The 19574-nt window shown below is 38.9% G+C and overlaps 1 protein-coding gene across 1 annotated transcript in view; it reads right to left on the reverse strand.

Annotated features, from left to right (window-relative positions):
- Nucleotides 1-180: 180 nt before the first annotated feature.
- Nucleotides 181-19574, reverse strand: part of HEATR5B (HEAT repeat containing 5B) — a 43993-nt gene continuing 24599 nt past the window's right edge. Inside the window, exons 22-36 of the mRNA XM_033144459.1 lie at nt 19366-19510; nt 17326-17565; nt 15456-15707; nt 13033-13214; nt 12409-12477; nt 10615-10794; nt 9133-9373; nt 8190-8450; nt 7733-7860; nt 7072-7216; nt 6244-6516; nt 4936-5160; nt 4035-4186; nt 2083-2296; nt 181-758 (exon numbers count right to left, since the gene is read on the reverse strand). Of these exons, the coding sequence (XP_033000350.1) occupies nt 454-758; nt 2083-2296; nt 4035-4186; nt 4936-5160; nt 6244-6516; nt 7072-7216; nt 7733-7860; nt 8190-8450; nt 9133-9373; nt 10615-10794; nt 12409-12477; nt 13033-13214; nt 15456-15707; nt 17326-17565; nt 19366-19510 (3012 nt within the window). The 3' untranslated portion in view covers nt 181-453. The remainder of the gene's footprint in view (nt 759-2082; nt 2297-4034; nt 4187-4935; nt 5161-6243; nt 6517-7071; nt 7217-7732; nt 7861-8189; nt 8451-9132; nt 9374-10614; nt 10795-12408; nt 12478-13032; nt 13215-15455; nt 15708-17325; nt 17566-19365; nt 19511-19574) is intronic.

A 19574-nucleotide genomic window follows, 5' to 3' on the forward strand; every position in this document is an offset into this window, starting at 1 on the left:
GCTTTTCTGCTAGCAGTGGAGCACTCAAAGCGACTGCCTGGCCTGGCCTTATGGGCAGGCTGCCCTTTTCCCCCTCAGACATCAGTGACTTTGCCCAGGGAAAATAAATATATACCCAGCTTTTATAATCACACACTGAACCTGATATTTCTAAAAAGTCTAAAAATAAAGGCCACCAAATAACACACAAAACACTTTGTTACAGGAGATAGTTTAACACACTCAGATGCATGATCAAACTTATTCCATTTCATAAAAATCTATGTACATATAGATAATATTACGTCCCTTAAAATGCACAGATTTCAAGTTATAACACACACCTAGGAACATAAACCCCTAGTGGATAGCCATTGACAAACAATGCAAAAATACAGAGTGCTATTCAGTAACACAAAAGGAATGATATATTGCATGGTGATCGATTTTTTGATTGGTTCCAACAAGAATAAATCAGAAAAAGCTAGTTTTAAGTTTAATTGTTGGAGTGGAAGGTACTGTGGGTGGTGGTTGCCTGGCAGCTGCCTTTGCTTTGCTCGCCTGGCTTGCTCGCACTGCGGTTTCCAGCCGTATTTTCAATTCAGGGGCTGCTCCCATGACTGTCTTGAATGCATGAGGATAAAGGGGTCCAATGCGTGTTAGGTCTTGGAGGGCAAACTCATGAAGTTCTTTTGAGATGACAGATGCAGAAGAGAAAGCATTCTCATTCAGTAAATAAGAAATAAGGGTGGGAACAAGAAGCGCAAGCAGTGGGACTCCTAAGGAGAAAAAAAACAGAATAGATTTAAAATTATGGACTTGAACTCAGAGCATCATGTTCATTTATTTCTGGTAAAGAATAAAAACTCCAAAATCTCAATCCATTTCTGACTAATACAAATCCAAAAAGGAAAGCTGAAGAACTATTTTTAGGACCGCCTCACAACTCCACACTGTGCTCAGTTCCAGAACAGCCAAATGTTTCCCTAAGGTACTGTGTTGCCATGGGGGCAGATATAGGATAAAACTACAGTACATTTAGCAATATATATAACCTGTAGAAGAACAGGTGGCATTTATTATATCTTCTTTTTGATTCTGTTGAATTATCATAGCATATCACAAAGCATGTAACCCGTACTATTACAGATTTGTTTGCCGCATGCACTCTGAAGCACATGTGAACCTTCTGCATGTGCAGACCGCCTTTGCTCCTTTTCACTGAAAGAGCCATCTTGGTTTTTAAAAATCAATAATGCAACATCTGCTTCATCAATTGAAACAAATAGGTTAGCTTTTTAGAGTGTGAGAGTTCCATGCATATTACAGATTCAGACTAGGGTGATTGGGATATATTGAATTATTATCTCCCACGAACAGAAGAGGGAGGGAGTGAATTTCACACCCCCTCCCCCATTTCTCCTGCAGCTGCCTGTGCTTCCTCCTACACTGTTCCTCAGAGTTAGTCAAATCTTCTGGAGCAGATATTTCTTGGCAGAGGTGGAGACACACAGTGGGAAAGGGGGGCAGCTATTTTTTGCTGACTCACTCTTCCACTTATGGAAGCCTTCACTGGCTCAAATAATCTTCTGTGATCAAAGGGACACAATTGGATACAGTCCGTAATCTATAAATTCATTTTTTCCAAAAACTAATTTCTGTGGGGAAATTCCACATTCTAGGGTACTGTGTTCCAAACCTGGGACCACTTATTTTTCTTCATTAAAATTGAAGGTAACGTTGCTTTTGGGAGTCCACTAGGTCTGTTAGCAGTGACACTGATTGGACTAGGAAACTCCAGCATATCCACAGTGCATTAATGACATGATTAGCAATCATGCTGTATGGTATTTAAAATTAAATACCAGGTGTAAGTTTAATCCTTCCCTCCCCAGCCACAGTCTATGAAACCATTCCTCCCATTGTGAAAATTAGCTTTAGAAAAAGAACTATTACTGTACAATTTGAGAATTAAAACAAAATAAAATAAAAAAATCCTTCCAGTAGCACCTTAGAGACCAAGTAAGTTTGTTCTTGGTATGAGCTTTCGTGTGCATGCACACTTCTTCAGATACTTTGAGAATTATTATGCAAGCTACTTACTATTCTGTTCTTCTCCAAGAGCTACCAGTGTTTCAAGAACTTTGATTCCTTCCTGGACTGCTAAAAGTTCCATTTTGTTGTTTGGGCGGTTGATCTCTACACTTTTCAGTTTCTCAACCATTATTGGTGCCAGCGAATGGATATATGGGGTTGAGAGGGCTCGATTGGTGTGTTGGAATACAGAAAGTAGAAGCTGGTAGCATTTGGCTTGAACCTAATCACAATAAAAAAGATTGCTGTGCTAGTTTAGGGTTGGTAGTGAAACCATCACAATGTTAATAATGATTTATCAAAGAAAAGTGAAAACAAGGCAATTCAAATGGTCAAGAAATACTGTTACTTGGTAATTATTTCCTCGGTTATTTCATCTGTTTAATAAACAGTATCTGTCATGGTACAAACTCTGGAACTACACAGAGTGCGAATTTGGGATAATTGATTTTGTTCCATATTTGAAAATCACAATTCAAGACAAGGTAAAACATCATTTACTGCTGAGTAATCAGTTAGTACACAGGACACGGGTGGCACTGAGCCTAGGGCTTGCTGATCGGAAGGTTGGCGGTTCAAATCCCCGCGACAGGGTGAGCTCCCGTTGCTCGGTCCCTGCTCCTGCCAACCTAGCAGTTCGAAAGCACGTCAAAGTGCAAGTAGATAAATAGGTACCACTTCGGCGGGAAGGTAAACGGCATTTCCGTGCACTGCTCTGGTTTTGCCAAAGCGGCTTAGTCATGCTGGCCACATGACCTGGAAGCTGTACGCCAGCTCCCTCCGCCAGTAAAGCGAGATGAGTGCCACAACCCCAGAGTCGTCCGCGACTGGACCTAACGGTCACGGGTCCCTTTACCTTTAATCAGTTAGTAACACGGCAAGTTTTTTTAATTAACAGAGGTATATAGCAGAAGGATATGTACATTAGCTAAAATGTCTTTTTAAAGTTTTGAATTATTTCCTATTCCGACTAAATTTTTCTCTTTGTTTATTATAAATGGTATCATCAACTGCTAATGTTCCTAGATCACTATTGGCAGGTTTATGTTCAGGAAGGCTTCCCTGGCACCTTCGTTGTATCTATTTAGGCACCACACAAAGAACAAACATTCTTCTTTTCTCATGTATTTGGCTAATTAAACAATCTGGCCTTTTAAACTGTGCAGGGAGGGGATACTGTTTTTGTCTGTTACTATTTGTTTGTTAAGTATTTTTGTGTTTTTATATTGTAAATAGCCCACGTTTATTACCTATTTGAGGTCCTGTACCAGTGCAGGTGGGGACACAGGTGGCACTGTGGGTTAAACCACAGAGCCTAGGGCTTGCCGATCAGAAGGTCGGTGGTTCAAATCCCCACGACGGGGTGAGTTCCCGTTGCTCAGTCCCTGCTCCTGTCAACCTAGCAGTTTGAAAGCATGTCAAAGTGCAAGTAGATAAATAGGCACTGCTCTGGTGGGAAAGTAAACAGCGTTTCCGTGCGCTGCTCTGGTTCGCCGGAAGCGGCTTAGTCATGCTGGCCACATGACCCGGAAGCTGTACACCGGCTCTCTCGGCCAATAAAGCGAGATAAGCGCCGCAACTCCAGAGTTTTCCACGACTGGACCTAATGGTCAGGGGTCCCTTTACCTTTACCACTTATTTATTATTAAAAAGCTGTAAGAAAGCATTGCTAGTATAAAGCGAATCCCTGTCGTTTTGAGTAAGATGGTAGCTTTGGTTTGTTAAAATGTTACACCACATTAACCAATCTTGAACCGGAAGCCAAAATAGAAATGTTTTTTATGTTAAAATATAGCTATACGTAGGTTAAGTTGTGTAAATGAAGTCCCACTTGCGAACATCTTACATGCACGGGAGAATTAGACTACTTGTAAGGTTTTTTCAACTGCACAAATGATAGCTTTAGGGAGAGTGAACTTTTAATTAATGCTGGGTCATTGGGGCGAAAATGGAATACTCACCCAAGGATCAGATGAGTTCAGTGCCATTTTGAATCTGTTCATGCAGCCATTCTGTAATGACTGCACTCCAATTATTTCTGTGCTTGCAGACCAAAGGAAGAGTGCAATAGCTGTAAGCATGCTGACTTCATCCAGAATAGGCCTTGAGGCCTCTGAAAAAAATCCAGTGAAAACAGGCTGAGAGCTTATACTAAAACGGTTTTGAAATAGGCAAAATGAAACTGCTCAGTTACAAAGTAAGAAAATACTGGAAAATAAACATAATATTTCTGATTTAAATAATAATAATAATGTTTTATTGCACAACCCTTTCAGCCTAGTTTTTGTGGTAAAAAACAATCACCACCCTATATATAACATGGAAGTGGTTTGCACTTGATATGTTTCTGGAAAGTAGGTTTAAGATTTACTGATCCACATGAGATTTTAAAAACTACATTCCACAGACATATGCAACATACAGAATAACTCACAATAACGTAATTGTTAAAAAATATTGATATAGTTAATAATCCAGTACTGTATACCTGTTTGTTCTGATTTTTATTGTTATCAAATATATGCAACACACATTTATTTTGTCAAATTAGTCTCCTTTTGTTAATAAAAGAGCGGAATTGCTCATGCATCCTAATACTTGTCATATATAAAGAAGTTCAAACTCAAGAAACATGGGGTCTTTAAGGCATTAAAGGAGGATGCTGGACTCTACAAAGAAGCACTAATATACCAAAGAAGATTTGGACACCCCCATGTGCATCTTTAATTCCTTTCTCTTTTAATTCTATAGATCTAACAGAAATAGCAATGTGATTATTGAAATAAGTACACTAGTTTTGGTTCCTATGAGAATAGCCCCTGTTGCTTATTTTTTCAGTAGCTTTGTTTGTATGCAAATTACCTGGCTGAGAGTATTCCAAGATTGAGGCCAGGGTACTGCGGATAAGATTTGTCCACTGTTTGTGTATTTCTTCATTCATTGTCATTGGAAGAGTTACAATACTTTTCAATCCTTGAAGTGCTGCGGAGACTGGCGGTGGGACATGGTTTCCTGTTGTTTTCACTGCAGTATCTCTTAACACTTGAGTTATTAGAAACAGGACTGTGGGCAAAATTGTCATGCATCCTGAAAGATAAAAACGCATTTTCTTGCACACGAGTGTAACAACAAAATGCTACACCATAGGCATAATCCATAGTTCTATAGTCTATGTAGTATTTCACACGAGCAAGTATTATCTGCTGCGCAGTGCCCACTGTTACACACGAAGCATATCAGAGTCATGTAACAGAAAAGCCACTGTAGGCATACACTACAGAACCACTGGATTTTGTTTGTGTGTCCATCCCACACTACATGTTAAAATACATTACACATGATGCTTCAAATCTGTCCTGCAGCCTTGACTACCATTGTGGAATTAAAGGGAAAGAGAGGCTCATATCAAACCATAGAAGTAAACATGATTACTATGTTCTACCTCTATTGTTGGAGGCAGCATGCTTCTGAATACCAGTTGATGGGAATCACAAGTGGGGAGACTGCTACTGCATTCAGTACCTGCTTGCAGGCTTCCTGTGGGCATCTATTTGCCCACTAGGTGAACCTCTGGTATGACCCAGAATGACTTTTCTTATGCACTCTATTGCTCTTTCACTTTCCTAGTGAAACTAAAGTATTTCCTGATTGTGCATGGATATAATATTAAAATATGACTCAAAGCTGCATATAATTTTTTCATCTACCAAATAAGTTCTGGGTTCAGTTTATTGAAATGAATGCGTACAGATTTCAGGAATGCTCTACTGAAGCAAATCTCTGAAGTGCAGTTGGGGAAACTGATGTGCAGTTGGGGAAAAACAAGTGCTAAAGGAATGGGAATTCTGTCCCTTCAAGGAACCACTGGGGGGGGGGATTATGCTGTGAATCGCCCTGAGATCTTCGGATGACGGGTGGTATACAAATTTAATAAATAATAGATGTTTTGGACTACAACTCCCATCAGCCTCAGCCAGCACAGTGCTGGTTGGGAAAGGCTGCATTAGAGCCTGTTCTGCTTGTCTGTGCCATCATCATAAACATTTCTCTGAACACTTTCCACATTTTAAAAACAGGTTTCAACCTGTCATGCTTTCATTTCACTATCCAGGATACACTTTCTGCAAAACCTACTTGTCCATACATCTTAAGAAAGATCTACTGCATTACCAGCTGGGGAACAGAGAGTGGGCAGGTCAGACAGAATTCCAATTGTGGCAGCTACAAGACAAGCACTTTCTTCTGGAAGCTGTTGGGCTCTGCTGGCGATATGACTCGGAGAATCTGACATTTTTGTGCTCAGATGTGGCATGTGTCGTACTAGGATAAACATTAGGAGCTCCATGGCAGCAAATACAAGAGATTTTCCTGGCACAAGACCCCCACTCTCTCCTCCTTCGCCCAACATGGTGCTAGTGTCTTTTTCTTTTACATCTTCTGCATCTACAAAATAAGAACATAAAAGGCAGTATGTATTAAAAATGACTATCATACGGAATCCACAAATGCCAATGTAGAAAAGGAGTCAAAATCATGCATAATACTGAAAGTATAAATATAGCCACATAGTATTACAACAATAAAATTGTTTAAAATGTATACATTAATATAATACTAGACAGCTTCTGTTTACTGTTAGAAACTGTGGTAGAGACAGAATCAAAGGTGACACAAGTGCTTATGCTATCATGGGGTCACGAAGAGTCGGACACGACTGAACGACTGAACAACAACAACAAACAAGTGATATAGTGTTAATGCTGTTTCCTTTTACAAATGTAAGGAAATATAGAAATATTTTGATTCTCTTGTGTCATTCAAATGCATCAAAGTATACTAAATGATTCAACTTAGTTTAGGTTTGTTAAGTGTGCAAAATGAAGAATATAAAAAGAATGGAGAAGGATACAATTTGAAATATCCTATCTTCACAAACAAAACTTTGTTCTAATATACTTCATTATTTCTGAAACCCAAAATTAAGGTAACATATCTCACTCAGAGTGTTTCTTTTTTCTTGTAGATGATCCTGAGCAGCTCTTACAATCTGCTGCACAACACCAGTAACTAGCAGCTGGACTGAAGGAGGATTGCAGGTCAAGAGGAGTCGATGCAGCACACTCAAAAGTTCAACACCAAGGAGCTAGCAAGAAGGAAAAAAGTTTTTTTCAAAGTTGCATATGATCGTAAGCTTTCATAACAAAGCTATCCTACTTTGCTGTAATCCCTTATAATGTCTCATTTAATCTACATCTGACTTATTCTGAGCATTCACCACTTTAAAGAAAGCACTTACCAAATGCATCATTCAGCCAAAGTTAAGCATTTTTAATTCCGATATGCTTAACTTTCTCAGCTAATTTGATTAATTTTTGCCCAAACGTTTATTAGGTTCACACCACTGCACCTGTTTCAGTGTGTCTGAGCTGGCATTTATTGAATAAAAGGTTGAAAGTACAAATTTGGTTTTGTTTCTTCTCATAATATATATTTAAATTGAGAAAAATCAGGGGAAAACTTTAGTCAATTTCACAAACTTTTCCACTCCGTGACCAATACATGAAACCTTCATTTAATTTATTGTTCCAGCAATCTGCTTTACTTCCTGCATAATCAGATGGCTATCCTAGTTTGCAGTTACAGACTTCAATAATAATACCTGATCCTCAGCAATGTGGGTTCTAGCACAAGGGGAATCCAATAAAGTGTGCAGAGCTTGTAAACAGGATGTAACATGTTCAACAGGCTCTTCTGGTCGTGGAGAGCAGAGAAACTGTATACTAACACCTGAAAAGCAAAGTATTTTAGATTTTAGACAAAACAGAACAACATTGACTAGTAAAGGGTTTATTTAAAAAAACTATTATTGCACATTGCTGTGCACACAAGAAACACTAGTTTTAATTGTTTTTACATGAGATGACTGCACAATACTACTGCAGCCATCATCTCAGGCTGAAACACAAACACTTAGGCATCCCGAGTTCTGAAAGCTAGAATGCTTCTGTTTCTGGTGTCACAAAGCTAGAGACCATTAAAATGGGAAATATTGCTACCTGATGATATAAAGTAGTAGTACCACTACAGAATTTTGAAACAACAGCACAACGTATTACCCAAAATCAAATGCATTCGATCTTTGTTTATCTCTTGCAAAGGTTTGGTGGAAGGTGGTGTTCCTGGTGCTGGGTTTAACATAATGGATGTGGCACGCTTTTGTGGATTCGGTATTGCTGCCGACACATCTTCTGTTGATTCAGAAGCATTAAATCCTGTACAATTCAACCACAGTGCAACTGCGTGTAGAATTGGAGTCCATGAATTCCGGTAATGCAGTCTAGCTGTATCAATTGTCTCTGGAGTGTAAAATGCTCCACCTGTCAGGAAAAATATTACACCAGATTTCAGCATGGCGATGGAGGCAGAAAGGAACTGAGTAAAAAGTGCATTATCATTTTAAATATTTTGCCAATATCAACTACATATTAGAATTTCTGCTAACATGCCTGTGCAAACTAGGCCCAAACTCACATGCTTATAGAATTCTTCACATGATGGCTCAGTATCAGTGAAGTCTATAATCCACTGCCAGAAACATGGCACCCTGGGCTAGTTCACATATTACACATCCATCACTTGTTCATTTATCACTCCATTTCAGAGATTATTGCAGGAACCAAATTTACTGAAGAACACTATGTTTGAGGTTATGTAGGATGATATGAAAAATCTGATTTCATTCAGACATTTGAGGTTACTATTTGATTCTGCAAACATGAAAAAACAAACTCGAGACAGCTTCCTAACCATGGTCAAGCAAACCTTCCAACTTTGGCTCAAGTGCTTCAGAGCTAAGGAAATTAGGCTTATGCTTTGTGCCATGGGAATGTGCTGTTGTGTCTTTTCCTATAAATGATAGCAAAACAAGGGTATGGACAATGCTCAGCCTTCCCAAACGTAAGTCTTTTAAAGTTTCTACCCACATGTCAAAACTATTATAATAACTGTACAGTATTCTAAACTAAATTAACAGTATTCTAAACTAAATTAACAGCTTACCATCAGGAGGAAGTTGACTTGCAAATTCTGCTGGTAAAGTCAAAAGAGCATAATCTTTAAGTGCAGCTAACCAGAGGCGGCTGAGAGTGGGCAGCTCTGGTTGCACAAGTGTTATTAAACTGTCTGGCGGCAGTTCATCTACTGTGCTATAATCATCATCGTCATCATCACCTCCATTCTTCACTGCTTTCTTAGGTTTAGTTTCTGCTTCTTTTTTAATTTTCATAGCTACAACATACACCTTTAGATAAAGATCCATGCAAAGTATTACAATCATATATAGACAACACAAATAAAGCTTCCCTGTGTGCCATTAGGTGTCATTAATGTAACCCATCCTTAAAATATATGTTCCCTTAAATTTAGGCACTTTGCACTAATAAAACCCACACCTCTTAATATGGTCACCCAAATTGTATGTCAGAAAGATTAATTCTGCAGCACACTTTCAACCCCATTCTCAAACCCATAAGGTTTAACAAACCCTTTTAAAAAGAAGTATATATCCTCAAGGTGTTGAAAAGTCATGATCAAGAGAATCAAACTTTTGTATGTTTCAAAGTCCCTGGACAGAGTTCACCTAACAAGTCCTGACTGGAATCCCTGTGCAAGGACTTCTGTTTGCACAATAGGGCTTTCGCCCCTCTCCTCCCCACTGTATGCTTCCCATGGCTTGGGGTGTGTGTGTTAGAAGAACCCCTAGAACTGGCAAGCTGAAATGATTGTGCTAGTGGAACATTTGCCTTAGTGCAATATTGAATATCTCCAACTGAATATATCCTGTTATAAACAATAAAAAGAGAATTTGGCTGATGATGTCAGCAACTCTAGGGAATACCACAAAATAACATGTTAATAAAGTGTGTTATGCAAATATAAAAACCAGCAGAAATACTTCATATAGTTAAAGTATTGTTTCAGCATTTTTTACCAGCAAAACTGATTTCATAAATCTCCTTCCATTCATCCTGGCAAGTAGTTCACTGTTTTGTTGACATTGCTTTGCTTAGAGGCAAGGGAGGCTGAGATAAGGGATTTATCTAAGATCATACAACAAGTCTATACCTGAGCTAGAATGTTTCCAGTTCTGAATTCAACACTTCACATACTGGACCATGCTAGCTCACATATTATTTTATTTTTATATGCAATGAAATTCTATGTAATAAATGGATCACTTTATGTCTTCGTATGTTAACTTCTATGTAGACATTTCAAGTAGCAGCTAGAAACCTTTAAAAATAACCTCAGGATACACTGCCTTACATTCAAAGTCTGAAGAATATTATTGGGATGTTTACAAACAGCAGCAACCCAACCTGTATTATATGCTCTGTTAAGTTACTACATGTAGTTGTGTGTGTTCCATGCAATGTAATAAACAATATATCAGATCAACTGGTTTTTTCATCTATTGCATTCCACTCCACAGAAAAGCAAGAATAAGCAACTGCTTATATATTATTATTCTTAAACATTTACCTCAGCCCAAGCTTTGAGTACTGCCAGTTTTTCCATAGTAGTAGCGCTCTCCCTGTAAAGCTGGCTGGAAGACCCCTTGCCTGTTTGCACTTTGTCCAGTGAAGAGACAAGGAGGTTGTGAACACGGCGAAGATCATTAAGGTCGCTTACTACACCACTTCCAATCCAGGTGCTACACACCTAAAAATCAATATAAACAGCCAGCTTGCCTTTTAAGAAAGCATTCCTCCACACAGAGAACCAATCAGTCTTGGTCTAGGCTCAAAACTCCACCCAAATATGAAGACCAGAGCATGAGTTAGAGCTAATTTCCATTTCTCAACCTAGCCCACCTCACCAAAATGTCCAAATAAAAAAATGGGAAATTCCAGTACAATTGTGTTAGACAAATCTGCATTGATCAGAGAAGTTTTAAGAAAAAATTAAGAACTTTCAACATGGGAATATTTTCTGACAAATTGTTTTAAGAAACACTTTCATAGTTCTTTTTAATTACAAACATTAATGTGACTGCATTACATAATACTATCTGCAATTCACTACTGGCTAGGTTCTATGGGGAACAAGAGCCCAAATTTACCACATGTAATGAAGGCAAAGGGGGGAAAATGGCCAAAAATATAGGCACAAAGTGAACAATAAACTGGGGTGAAGGAACTTTTTTGGTAGTTTTAAAAATGCTTTTTAAAAGTGTGGAGAAACAAAATGGTGAACAGGAGAGAAACAGTGCAACCAAAAAAAAATGGGTGGACTGAGAAGGAACATGATGCTGTAGATTCAAAGAAACATGAAGTAAACCAGATAACAAGGCAAACCAGAAAGATCAGACAAAATATAAAATAGAAGTAAAAAGGAAGGAGACAACCAGAAAGACAAGCCTGAAGACAAATAACAAGGGAGCTTAAACACTTGTGATTGTATTCGATGAAAGCAAGACACAAACTAGTGCATCATGGGAGCAGCCTACTTCCAAAGCATCCCTTCCTTCCTTGATCAGATGGTGCATCCTAAGCACAGTTTACCTGCTAGCTAAAGGGAAATCCAGTGAACCAGTGGTGCTTAATGATCTTCTGCCCTTTATATGACTGAACACAATAAAATAACTTGAAGTCAGACCATGAAATTGCTATATAACTGGATTCCTCATTCTCTTAGTAAATAAAGGAATTGTATGCCTTCCCCATACAATCCCATCCCCAGTGGGCATTCCTGAGTAGATCTTACCACAAAATACACATAGGGCAAAGAAAGGTCAACAATGCAGAGGGTTCACAACCCTTATCTGGCTAGAGATCAAAGGAAAATGCCTTATACCAGGTCAGATCATTGCACATTGAAACCCAGTATTATCTATTCTGATTGGCAGGTGGTTCTTCAGGTTCTCAGGCACAAGCCTTTCACATCACCTCCACAGACCCAGTGCAAGACACTGCACTATCTGAGACTGGCCCAAGCACCCTCTCCTCCTCTCCCACTGCCTCCTTTTAGCCTGCTTTTCTGTTACTGCTCCACGCTCCATTCCTCTCCTCCTCCATGTCTTCTGCTCTTGCACTCCTCGCCACTTCTTGCCCAACTGGCTCTACTCTGTAGAACTGCAAAACCTTTAAAAAAATGCCAGTCCTAAGAGGCAGCGCAGGCCTATCTTCATTCACAAGGAGATAAGATGCTTTCTTAATATGATGTGCCCTCCCAGGAGTCTTACAGTATCCAAAACTAAATGTTTTGGCTAGTATTCATTTCTCCCTCCACCTGACATCTTTTTCCCCCTAAAAGCAACCATGTTTTTCTCTGTACCTGGCAAGCTTTTGCTGTAATATCAGAAGGGGTGTCCTGTGAAAAAGCTGGCCTTAAAGCAGCTCCAACCTGTGAGAGAAAGGAAAATTGATGAAGCCATGCCCTACACCCACTCTTGTAACAGGAATTTAGACACTTTGCATTAATTAACCTTTGCAGCCAATTAACCTTTGTAGCTGTCATAATTATATGACAGACACTATTAATCATTTTCTCAGTGGAAAAAGACATCTAATTTTAGAAGCAAATGTGTCTCCAAAGAAGTCACGTGTTTCGTTTTGCAATAGCAATGGCAAATAATGCTGACTGTAGTAATATTATAAATCATGGAGAAAGGGAGTCAATTGTTCATCACCATTCAGGCTGACCTAGCCATGGCTACTGACTCAACTTCTATGACTTTCCAAATGTGAATTGGTAGGTTGAGATGATTAAAAGGGGGAGCTGTAAACCTTCACATATAATGATCCCAGACTGTATGAGAGCTTCATGCATGCCTACAGAGCACCTGTGACAAACAGGTTCTCTTCCTGCCCATCAAAAAGCAAGATGATTCTCAGCTGGGATACATCTCGTTTCACAACTGATTTTTTTGCAATGGCATAAGCACATAGATAACCTTACATTAGCCTGATACTGTTCTAGAATCACATGGCCTGGAAACTCTGGTTCAGGAACTGCTGCAAATTTCTTGATAATGTCTTCAAGTGCTTGGAGACCAGCCATTCGCAACTGGTTGCTGTGGTCAGTTGCAGCCATAAATGCCATGCGAATAAGATCAGAGAGGTGAAGAACTAGAAGGTCATCTGAAAATAGACACAAGAAAAAGCAGACTGTTTCAGAAGTCATCTGTTGATCAAACTTACACACATCTTTCACCCAAAAGAACTACATTATAATATACACATATGATATAGTCTAAGCAAAGCAAAACAGAAAAAATGAGCAGAAGTACCACCTTAAGAGCCAATATCTCTCATGAATTCTGAACTATCCTCCTTAAAATAGGATTTGAAATGATAATAATATTACATCTACAGAAAAACTAAACTGCAGTTAGCAAATTCACAGTGCCTATTGTTTACAACAGAGCATGTGATCACTTCTAAGGTTCACCCATTGGATATTTTAGATTAAAGGAGCAATTCATTCACACAAGAAACAAAAGCTTAATTCAGACCATAAACAAATCTATTGAAAAAAATGCCAGGAGGAGGAAAGATGAAAAATATAACTAAATCTATAAAGTCATCACCTTTGTTGCATTTCACACACACACACACAAACACACAATTTATTCAATGTTAAACTTAATTTTCATAGGATTTTTGCAGATAATTCTATTACCATTTTATTTAATCTAAAAGAAATCATCAGTACAAGGAGTTAGTGGAATGACCTATTTCAATATGCAGGCTTTAAAAGTGATAATCAAAATTTTCAACATGGAATTAGGGTTAATTTACCCTAGATATCTTCAATTACACATTGGGAGGAAGAAATGAAATAAGAGAGCAGAGATCAGAAGGGTATATGCACAAGACACATACATAAGACACCAATATAACTATGTCCAAACATATTAGACCAATGGAGGGAGCCACGTCATCATGATGTACCAACTGAAGCTTCCAGATATTACAAGAGTAGCCACAGCCTATGCCCAGAACAGCAGCTTAGCTTTCGGGTTACAAACTGGTTTTCCCCTTTACTCTTTTGTTTTCCTACCAATAGTTATTTAAATGGTTTTCATTTATTTAAATAAGAATAATCTCAAAGTGGCTTACAACCTATCTTAAAACATCACATAATGCATAACAAAATGTCAAAATAAAACATTGCACATGAAGATCAAATACAAAATTTTCAAACATAAAAAATTACAGACTAAAATTATTTACAAAAATACTGTATAACAAACCCCTACAAAACAGCATTAGGAACCACATAAATGCCTGAAATAGAAGCTGCACCTACACTCCTCCACAGCAACAATTCTCAAATATATTCTTAGCAACCATCCACATACAAACATACCTCATGCATTCCCACCAACCATACAGATAATGCACAGCTAATCCCTAACTATTTATTACAAAGTGAACATCTGGTCTACAAGAATACACAACTGTGTTAAGCACAGTTTACAACCAGCTCATTCACCTACCTCCAGCTAGGGCAATGCAGTATTGTATAAGCAGCAATATAACCACTCCCAAATCACTCCATCTCTCACCCAGTTAGGACCAAACTGGTATTAAGCAACTTTGAAACACAAAAGCATTACAACTCAGTCTCTTACTCTGGGCAGCGAATATATAATTCCTGTTGCCACCCTATGATACGTTACTTACATTCTCCTACTGAGCACATTCAACAGTACAAAATAAACCGTAGTGATGCCTTCACAGCAACCTCAGAAAGGTCTGCACTTCCTTGGCCCTCCTATCTCAGTCTGTGGGCTGGAATGCAAGTCAATTAGCAGCAGCTGTTTCCACTCTCCTCCTCCTCCTCCTCCTCCTCTGGAAATATCAGCAGCATCCTGGCTGACAAGGCAACCAGGAGCAGAGTGAGCAAAAAGACAGAATGGACTTTTCCCTGCAGGACCCCTCAACAGCAACAACAGGCAAAAGGTAAAGCAAGTCAATGTCACGATGAAAAGGCACAATGGTTTTCCACAGACTAATGGTCATTCCAACTGTCTCTTAATTGCTGATCTTAGAAAAGGATGACCCCTGGACATAAAAATGCCTCTGCTCATAAAAATGTCAGAATCAATGGATTGTTAACACTTAGCCTCTCTGTGTGAGTGCAAACCTGTCTACATCCGCAGGAAAAAGCCACCTGAAACCTCAACACGGACAACAAACACACACTGAATCCCTGATCAGAGATGAGGCTCATTAAGGGACCTTGAGTTTTCAACTGTCCGCCCCACAGGATTTTATTAGAGTAGAATCAGATAAGGGGCTATAGTTACCTATAATTAAGTAGTTATTCTAGAGAAGAAACACACACAGAGAGAAAAAGACACCAGTTTCTCTTACTTTTAGGATTTCTGAGTTTGGCAGAACGGGCAAGAGCTAGATCAAAGTGGGCTTTATTTGCATTTTCACAGAGCATGATAATTCGACACAGGCAATCAGCAGCAAATACTCGAGTAGCCCAGCGAGGAGCTACAGAAGGCTTTGTTTTGTCTTCTTCACCCAGTGTAGTAAACATCATATCATCATCCATTTCATCTTTTTTCTCTGAATCTTCATCTTTTTCACCTCCCAAAGGAGCTGTAGTGGTCATATCTGCAAAATAAGAAAGGATCCATTATTTATTTAAAACATTTTTTGTCCCAGCTTTCAGTAGAGCAACTTGCAGAACATCTCACAAGAAGAATAAAATGTAATTATATGCAATAATAAACACAAAGTAAAGCAGCATTAAAAGGAGACCAGCAATAAAACAACAGAATCAGTATTAAATTATCCACCTAGAAGCTTGAGATAACAAAATTATCTTCATTTTCACTAAAAAGCTATTTTAAAAAGCATAACTAAACCTTTCCGTATGACTTTTTTACAGAAAAAATACCAACCAGTTCAACAGTACTAAAACACTATGAACAATAGTTAAATTTAGTTATAGACCCACTGAAAATCAGCTGACATACCAATTTAATTCAGTCCGATATCAGAATAGCAAACTTTTTATTCTTGCATTGGGGAAAACTGACACTACCGGTAGGTAACAAATGCAAGAAATGACAGTGGCAAACTTGTTGAACTATCATTCTTTTCGCAATCAAGCCCAGAAACATCTTGGTATTTTACAGCAAAAATGTATTTCTCTAAAGAGACATAGTAACCTATGTAATCTCAAAAATGATGAAGATGGTGCTTTGAAGTCAATCTAGCAAGACAATATCAGGGGCTTTTGAAACATATGTAAAGTCTCACCACAATTCTTTTGGTCTATGATACAAATATTGGCAGGGCACTATATTTACAAGAAAATATTTGGCAAGAATCTAGAATGATTCCATAGCACTGCTTAATACAAGTTAACAGAATTCAGGAGACGTCAATAGCCCAATTCATACCCTGGCTCCAAGCCAGGCTCCAATTTCTATTTGAAATGTTCCTAGAAGAAACTGGGATCAACATATCAGTGACTCAAGAGTTCTTTCATTTGCATATTAGTAGCTCATAAATAACCTTCTGAAGACAAGTTTTATCAACACACCAAGCACCTCCTAAGCTACCTATAAAACACTGTAGCAGTGACTTTCTAATATGCCTCAGGCTCCACTGAAATTATGAGGCCCGCGTGTATTAGTGAAAACACAAATCAGCACCTAAATAAAACCTTAAAGGCTGACCTTTACAGCCTGGGAAAAATAGCTTGCAATAATACATAATTCCAGATGGATGAGGTTTCAGTTAGATTACTGTGCATCTAGTCCTTACAGCATGTTCCAGTAGCCTTTTCGGAGGTCACTAGAGCATGAATAGAAGGGTTCCATTTTGTTAGGTGGGGGTGTAGCAGTTGGTGCACCTGTCATAGCTGGAAAAAGGCACTCCTCAACACTGACGTCACCTATGCATCTAACAAGACCAGGTACCCTAAGATGAGTTTGACCAAACTGCGGGAGGCAGTGGAAAACAGGAATGCCTGGCGTGCTCTGGTCCATGGGGTCACAAAGAGTCGGAAATGACTAAACAACAACAACAACCCAAAAGATGAATATTAGACATTGGACAATTGTTGATCCAAGATGTCTAACAATGTTTTCTTCAGTAGAGGCTGGAACATGACTTTCTTTAATGCCATAGGCATACTTGATAGAAAAGTCTGCTAAATAAAAAGCTTCTAAAGGAATTACAAGAGTCAATACAATTTACATGGTCATTTTCAGATACTTACCGCTGGATGCTGCAAGGACATCCTTACATAACATCAGCCAGTGAGAGAGCTTTTCTACTGCCAAAGATGAAAGCATATGTCCCAAAGTATCATGAATATCAGAGCACAACTTCCGATCAGTCTCCCGATCTAGCATTCCAAAAAGGACACCCTCAAGTCCAGTCTCTGTGATATTGATTCCCTGGTGTCGGCCATGAATATCCCTCCGGGCGCCTAGTCCTGGAGCAAAAGAATTCATATCTACAAAACAGATGGTAAAGGCATTTTACATTAACAGGGATTTATTTCTTCAAAATAGCAACTTGAGATTTTTCTAAAAAGTCTGTGGCTCCGTATGATCCAAATAACTAACACAATGACATCTGCAGCGTTAAAATGCAGTACTTAATATGATAAAACACCGACAATGCAGAAACTAAGGTGTTAGTAGTCTAAACAAGTGGCATAGTTTTGGACTTTAGAGTACCTCCCCTGAACTAAAGCTAATGTTATATCTCTATGTTTTGAGCAGGGATGGAAAACCACAGCCAAGTGGGGCTTTCCAGGTCTATCTGGCCAACACTCCCAATACCATACCCCACACTCCTCAGACAACGTCCCTGAGTGTTTTTGCTTGTCTGGAATGTGAACTTGAACTCTCTCTAATGATGCCTCTTGCTTGTCTGGGTGGAGAACAGAGAGGGGTATGCAAGCATGTGCAGAAACTTACCTACTGTACAAAGGTAAACTTTATCTCAATCTGCCCACTTTTGCCTGAAAAGGGTTCCCCATACTTGGTCTAGAATGTATTCTGGTATCTCCAATCCAGTGTAAGATCAATTATATGATGTGAATTGAAAGATACTGAAGAACAGTCCCAATCAGACAAAACACAAATATAAAATTAATTTATGAAGAATTAGTAGGAGTACTCCAAATCTCCCTCATATTCTTTTTATACAGTGTTATAAATGTTCCTTACACTGTACAGAGTAATTTGGCAAAAAGGCCAGTCCCTGCCCTGTGAAAAGTAGGGAAGGGAAAATATGCATGGGAAAAGCAGTATCAACGGGTGACAAACAAGTGCAGCTGCACATACTTCAGCTTAGTTTCAACTGTGGAAAATCTTAAGGTATAAAGATCAGATTCCCTGGAAATTATCTGATACCAGTATAAGTAACCAATGTATCACTGCGCCATGTAATTCTGTTTAAACACACCTGCCCATCCAAAGTTGTTGCTTATTCCATCAAATCATTTATATAAAATAAAGTGCTCCATATTTGGGCAACTTATTCAAATCCTTTTAAAAGGGTTACATAAATTAACATATGCATGGATTAGTCCAACTCAAAAAAGTATTGATGGCTGACAGTAGAAAAAAGGCCACTCAATCAAAAACTGTATCACTACATACTTAGGACATAAGACAGAGGTAGCTAACTTGTGTCCCTTCAGATGAAGATGTGCTCCAGCTCTCATCAATCTCAGCAAGCATGGCCAATGATGGGAGCTGCAGTAAAGCATTATCTGGAAGGCCAAAGGTTAGCCACCCCAATGTAAGGGGGGGTGGAGACGGGAAGCTTTCTGCAAACTTAGAACAAAGGCACATCTAGCCTTGCCCTGTCAAGTCTAATTTACAATGGGCCTTGAGTTCAGCTCTTGAAGCTTTTAGGCAGACATCTTTCCCAGCTCTGGTACACAGAATCAAGTCAATTCAAAATGCTGGGGATCCAATCTGGCCATCGTATGTTGAAAGTGTGCACTTTCATAGTCAACCATGGGAGAAAAACTGTCAAACGTGAATACTTTAGAATAAAACAATTTTATATCATTTTTATGAAGTCAGACAACATGCAGGTGAATGCAGTTAAGGCAAATGCACTTTAAAAGGTTTTTTGTTTTTTGTTTTTAGGAAAGTAAGGTAAAGGTAAAAGGACCCCTGACCATTAGGTCCAGTCGTGTCCAACTCTGGGGTTGTAGCGCTCATCTCGCGTTTGGAAAGTAAACATGCAAGCAAAACTTACTCACACAAGCAAAACTCATGCAAGCAAAACTTACTCATCCCATTATTTTCTTTGTCTCCAGCATTTTTGGCTAAACTCATGGCATATTCGCATACTTCTGCTGCTTCTCTCTGAGCAAGCTGCCTCAGACATGCTACCGCAGCTCGACGAAGCAGAAGATGGGAGCTGCATAGGTGAACCTGCAACCACAGTCATAAATAAGCAATCAAACTTGCCGGGTGACTTGAAAGAACCCATAGGTAT

Source organism: Lacerta agilis, chromosome 3 (genome assembly GCF_009819535.1).
Source record: "Lacerta agilis isolate rLacAgi1 chromosome 3, rLacAgi1.pri, whole genome shotgun sequence".
NCBI classification, from domain to species: Eukaryota; Metazoa; Chordata; class Lepidosauria; order Squamata; family Lacertidae; genus Lacerta; species Lacerta agilis.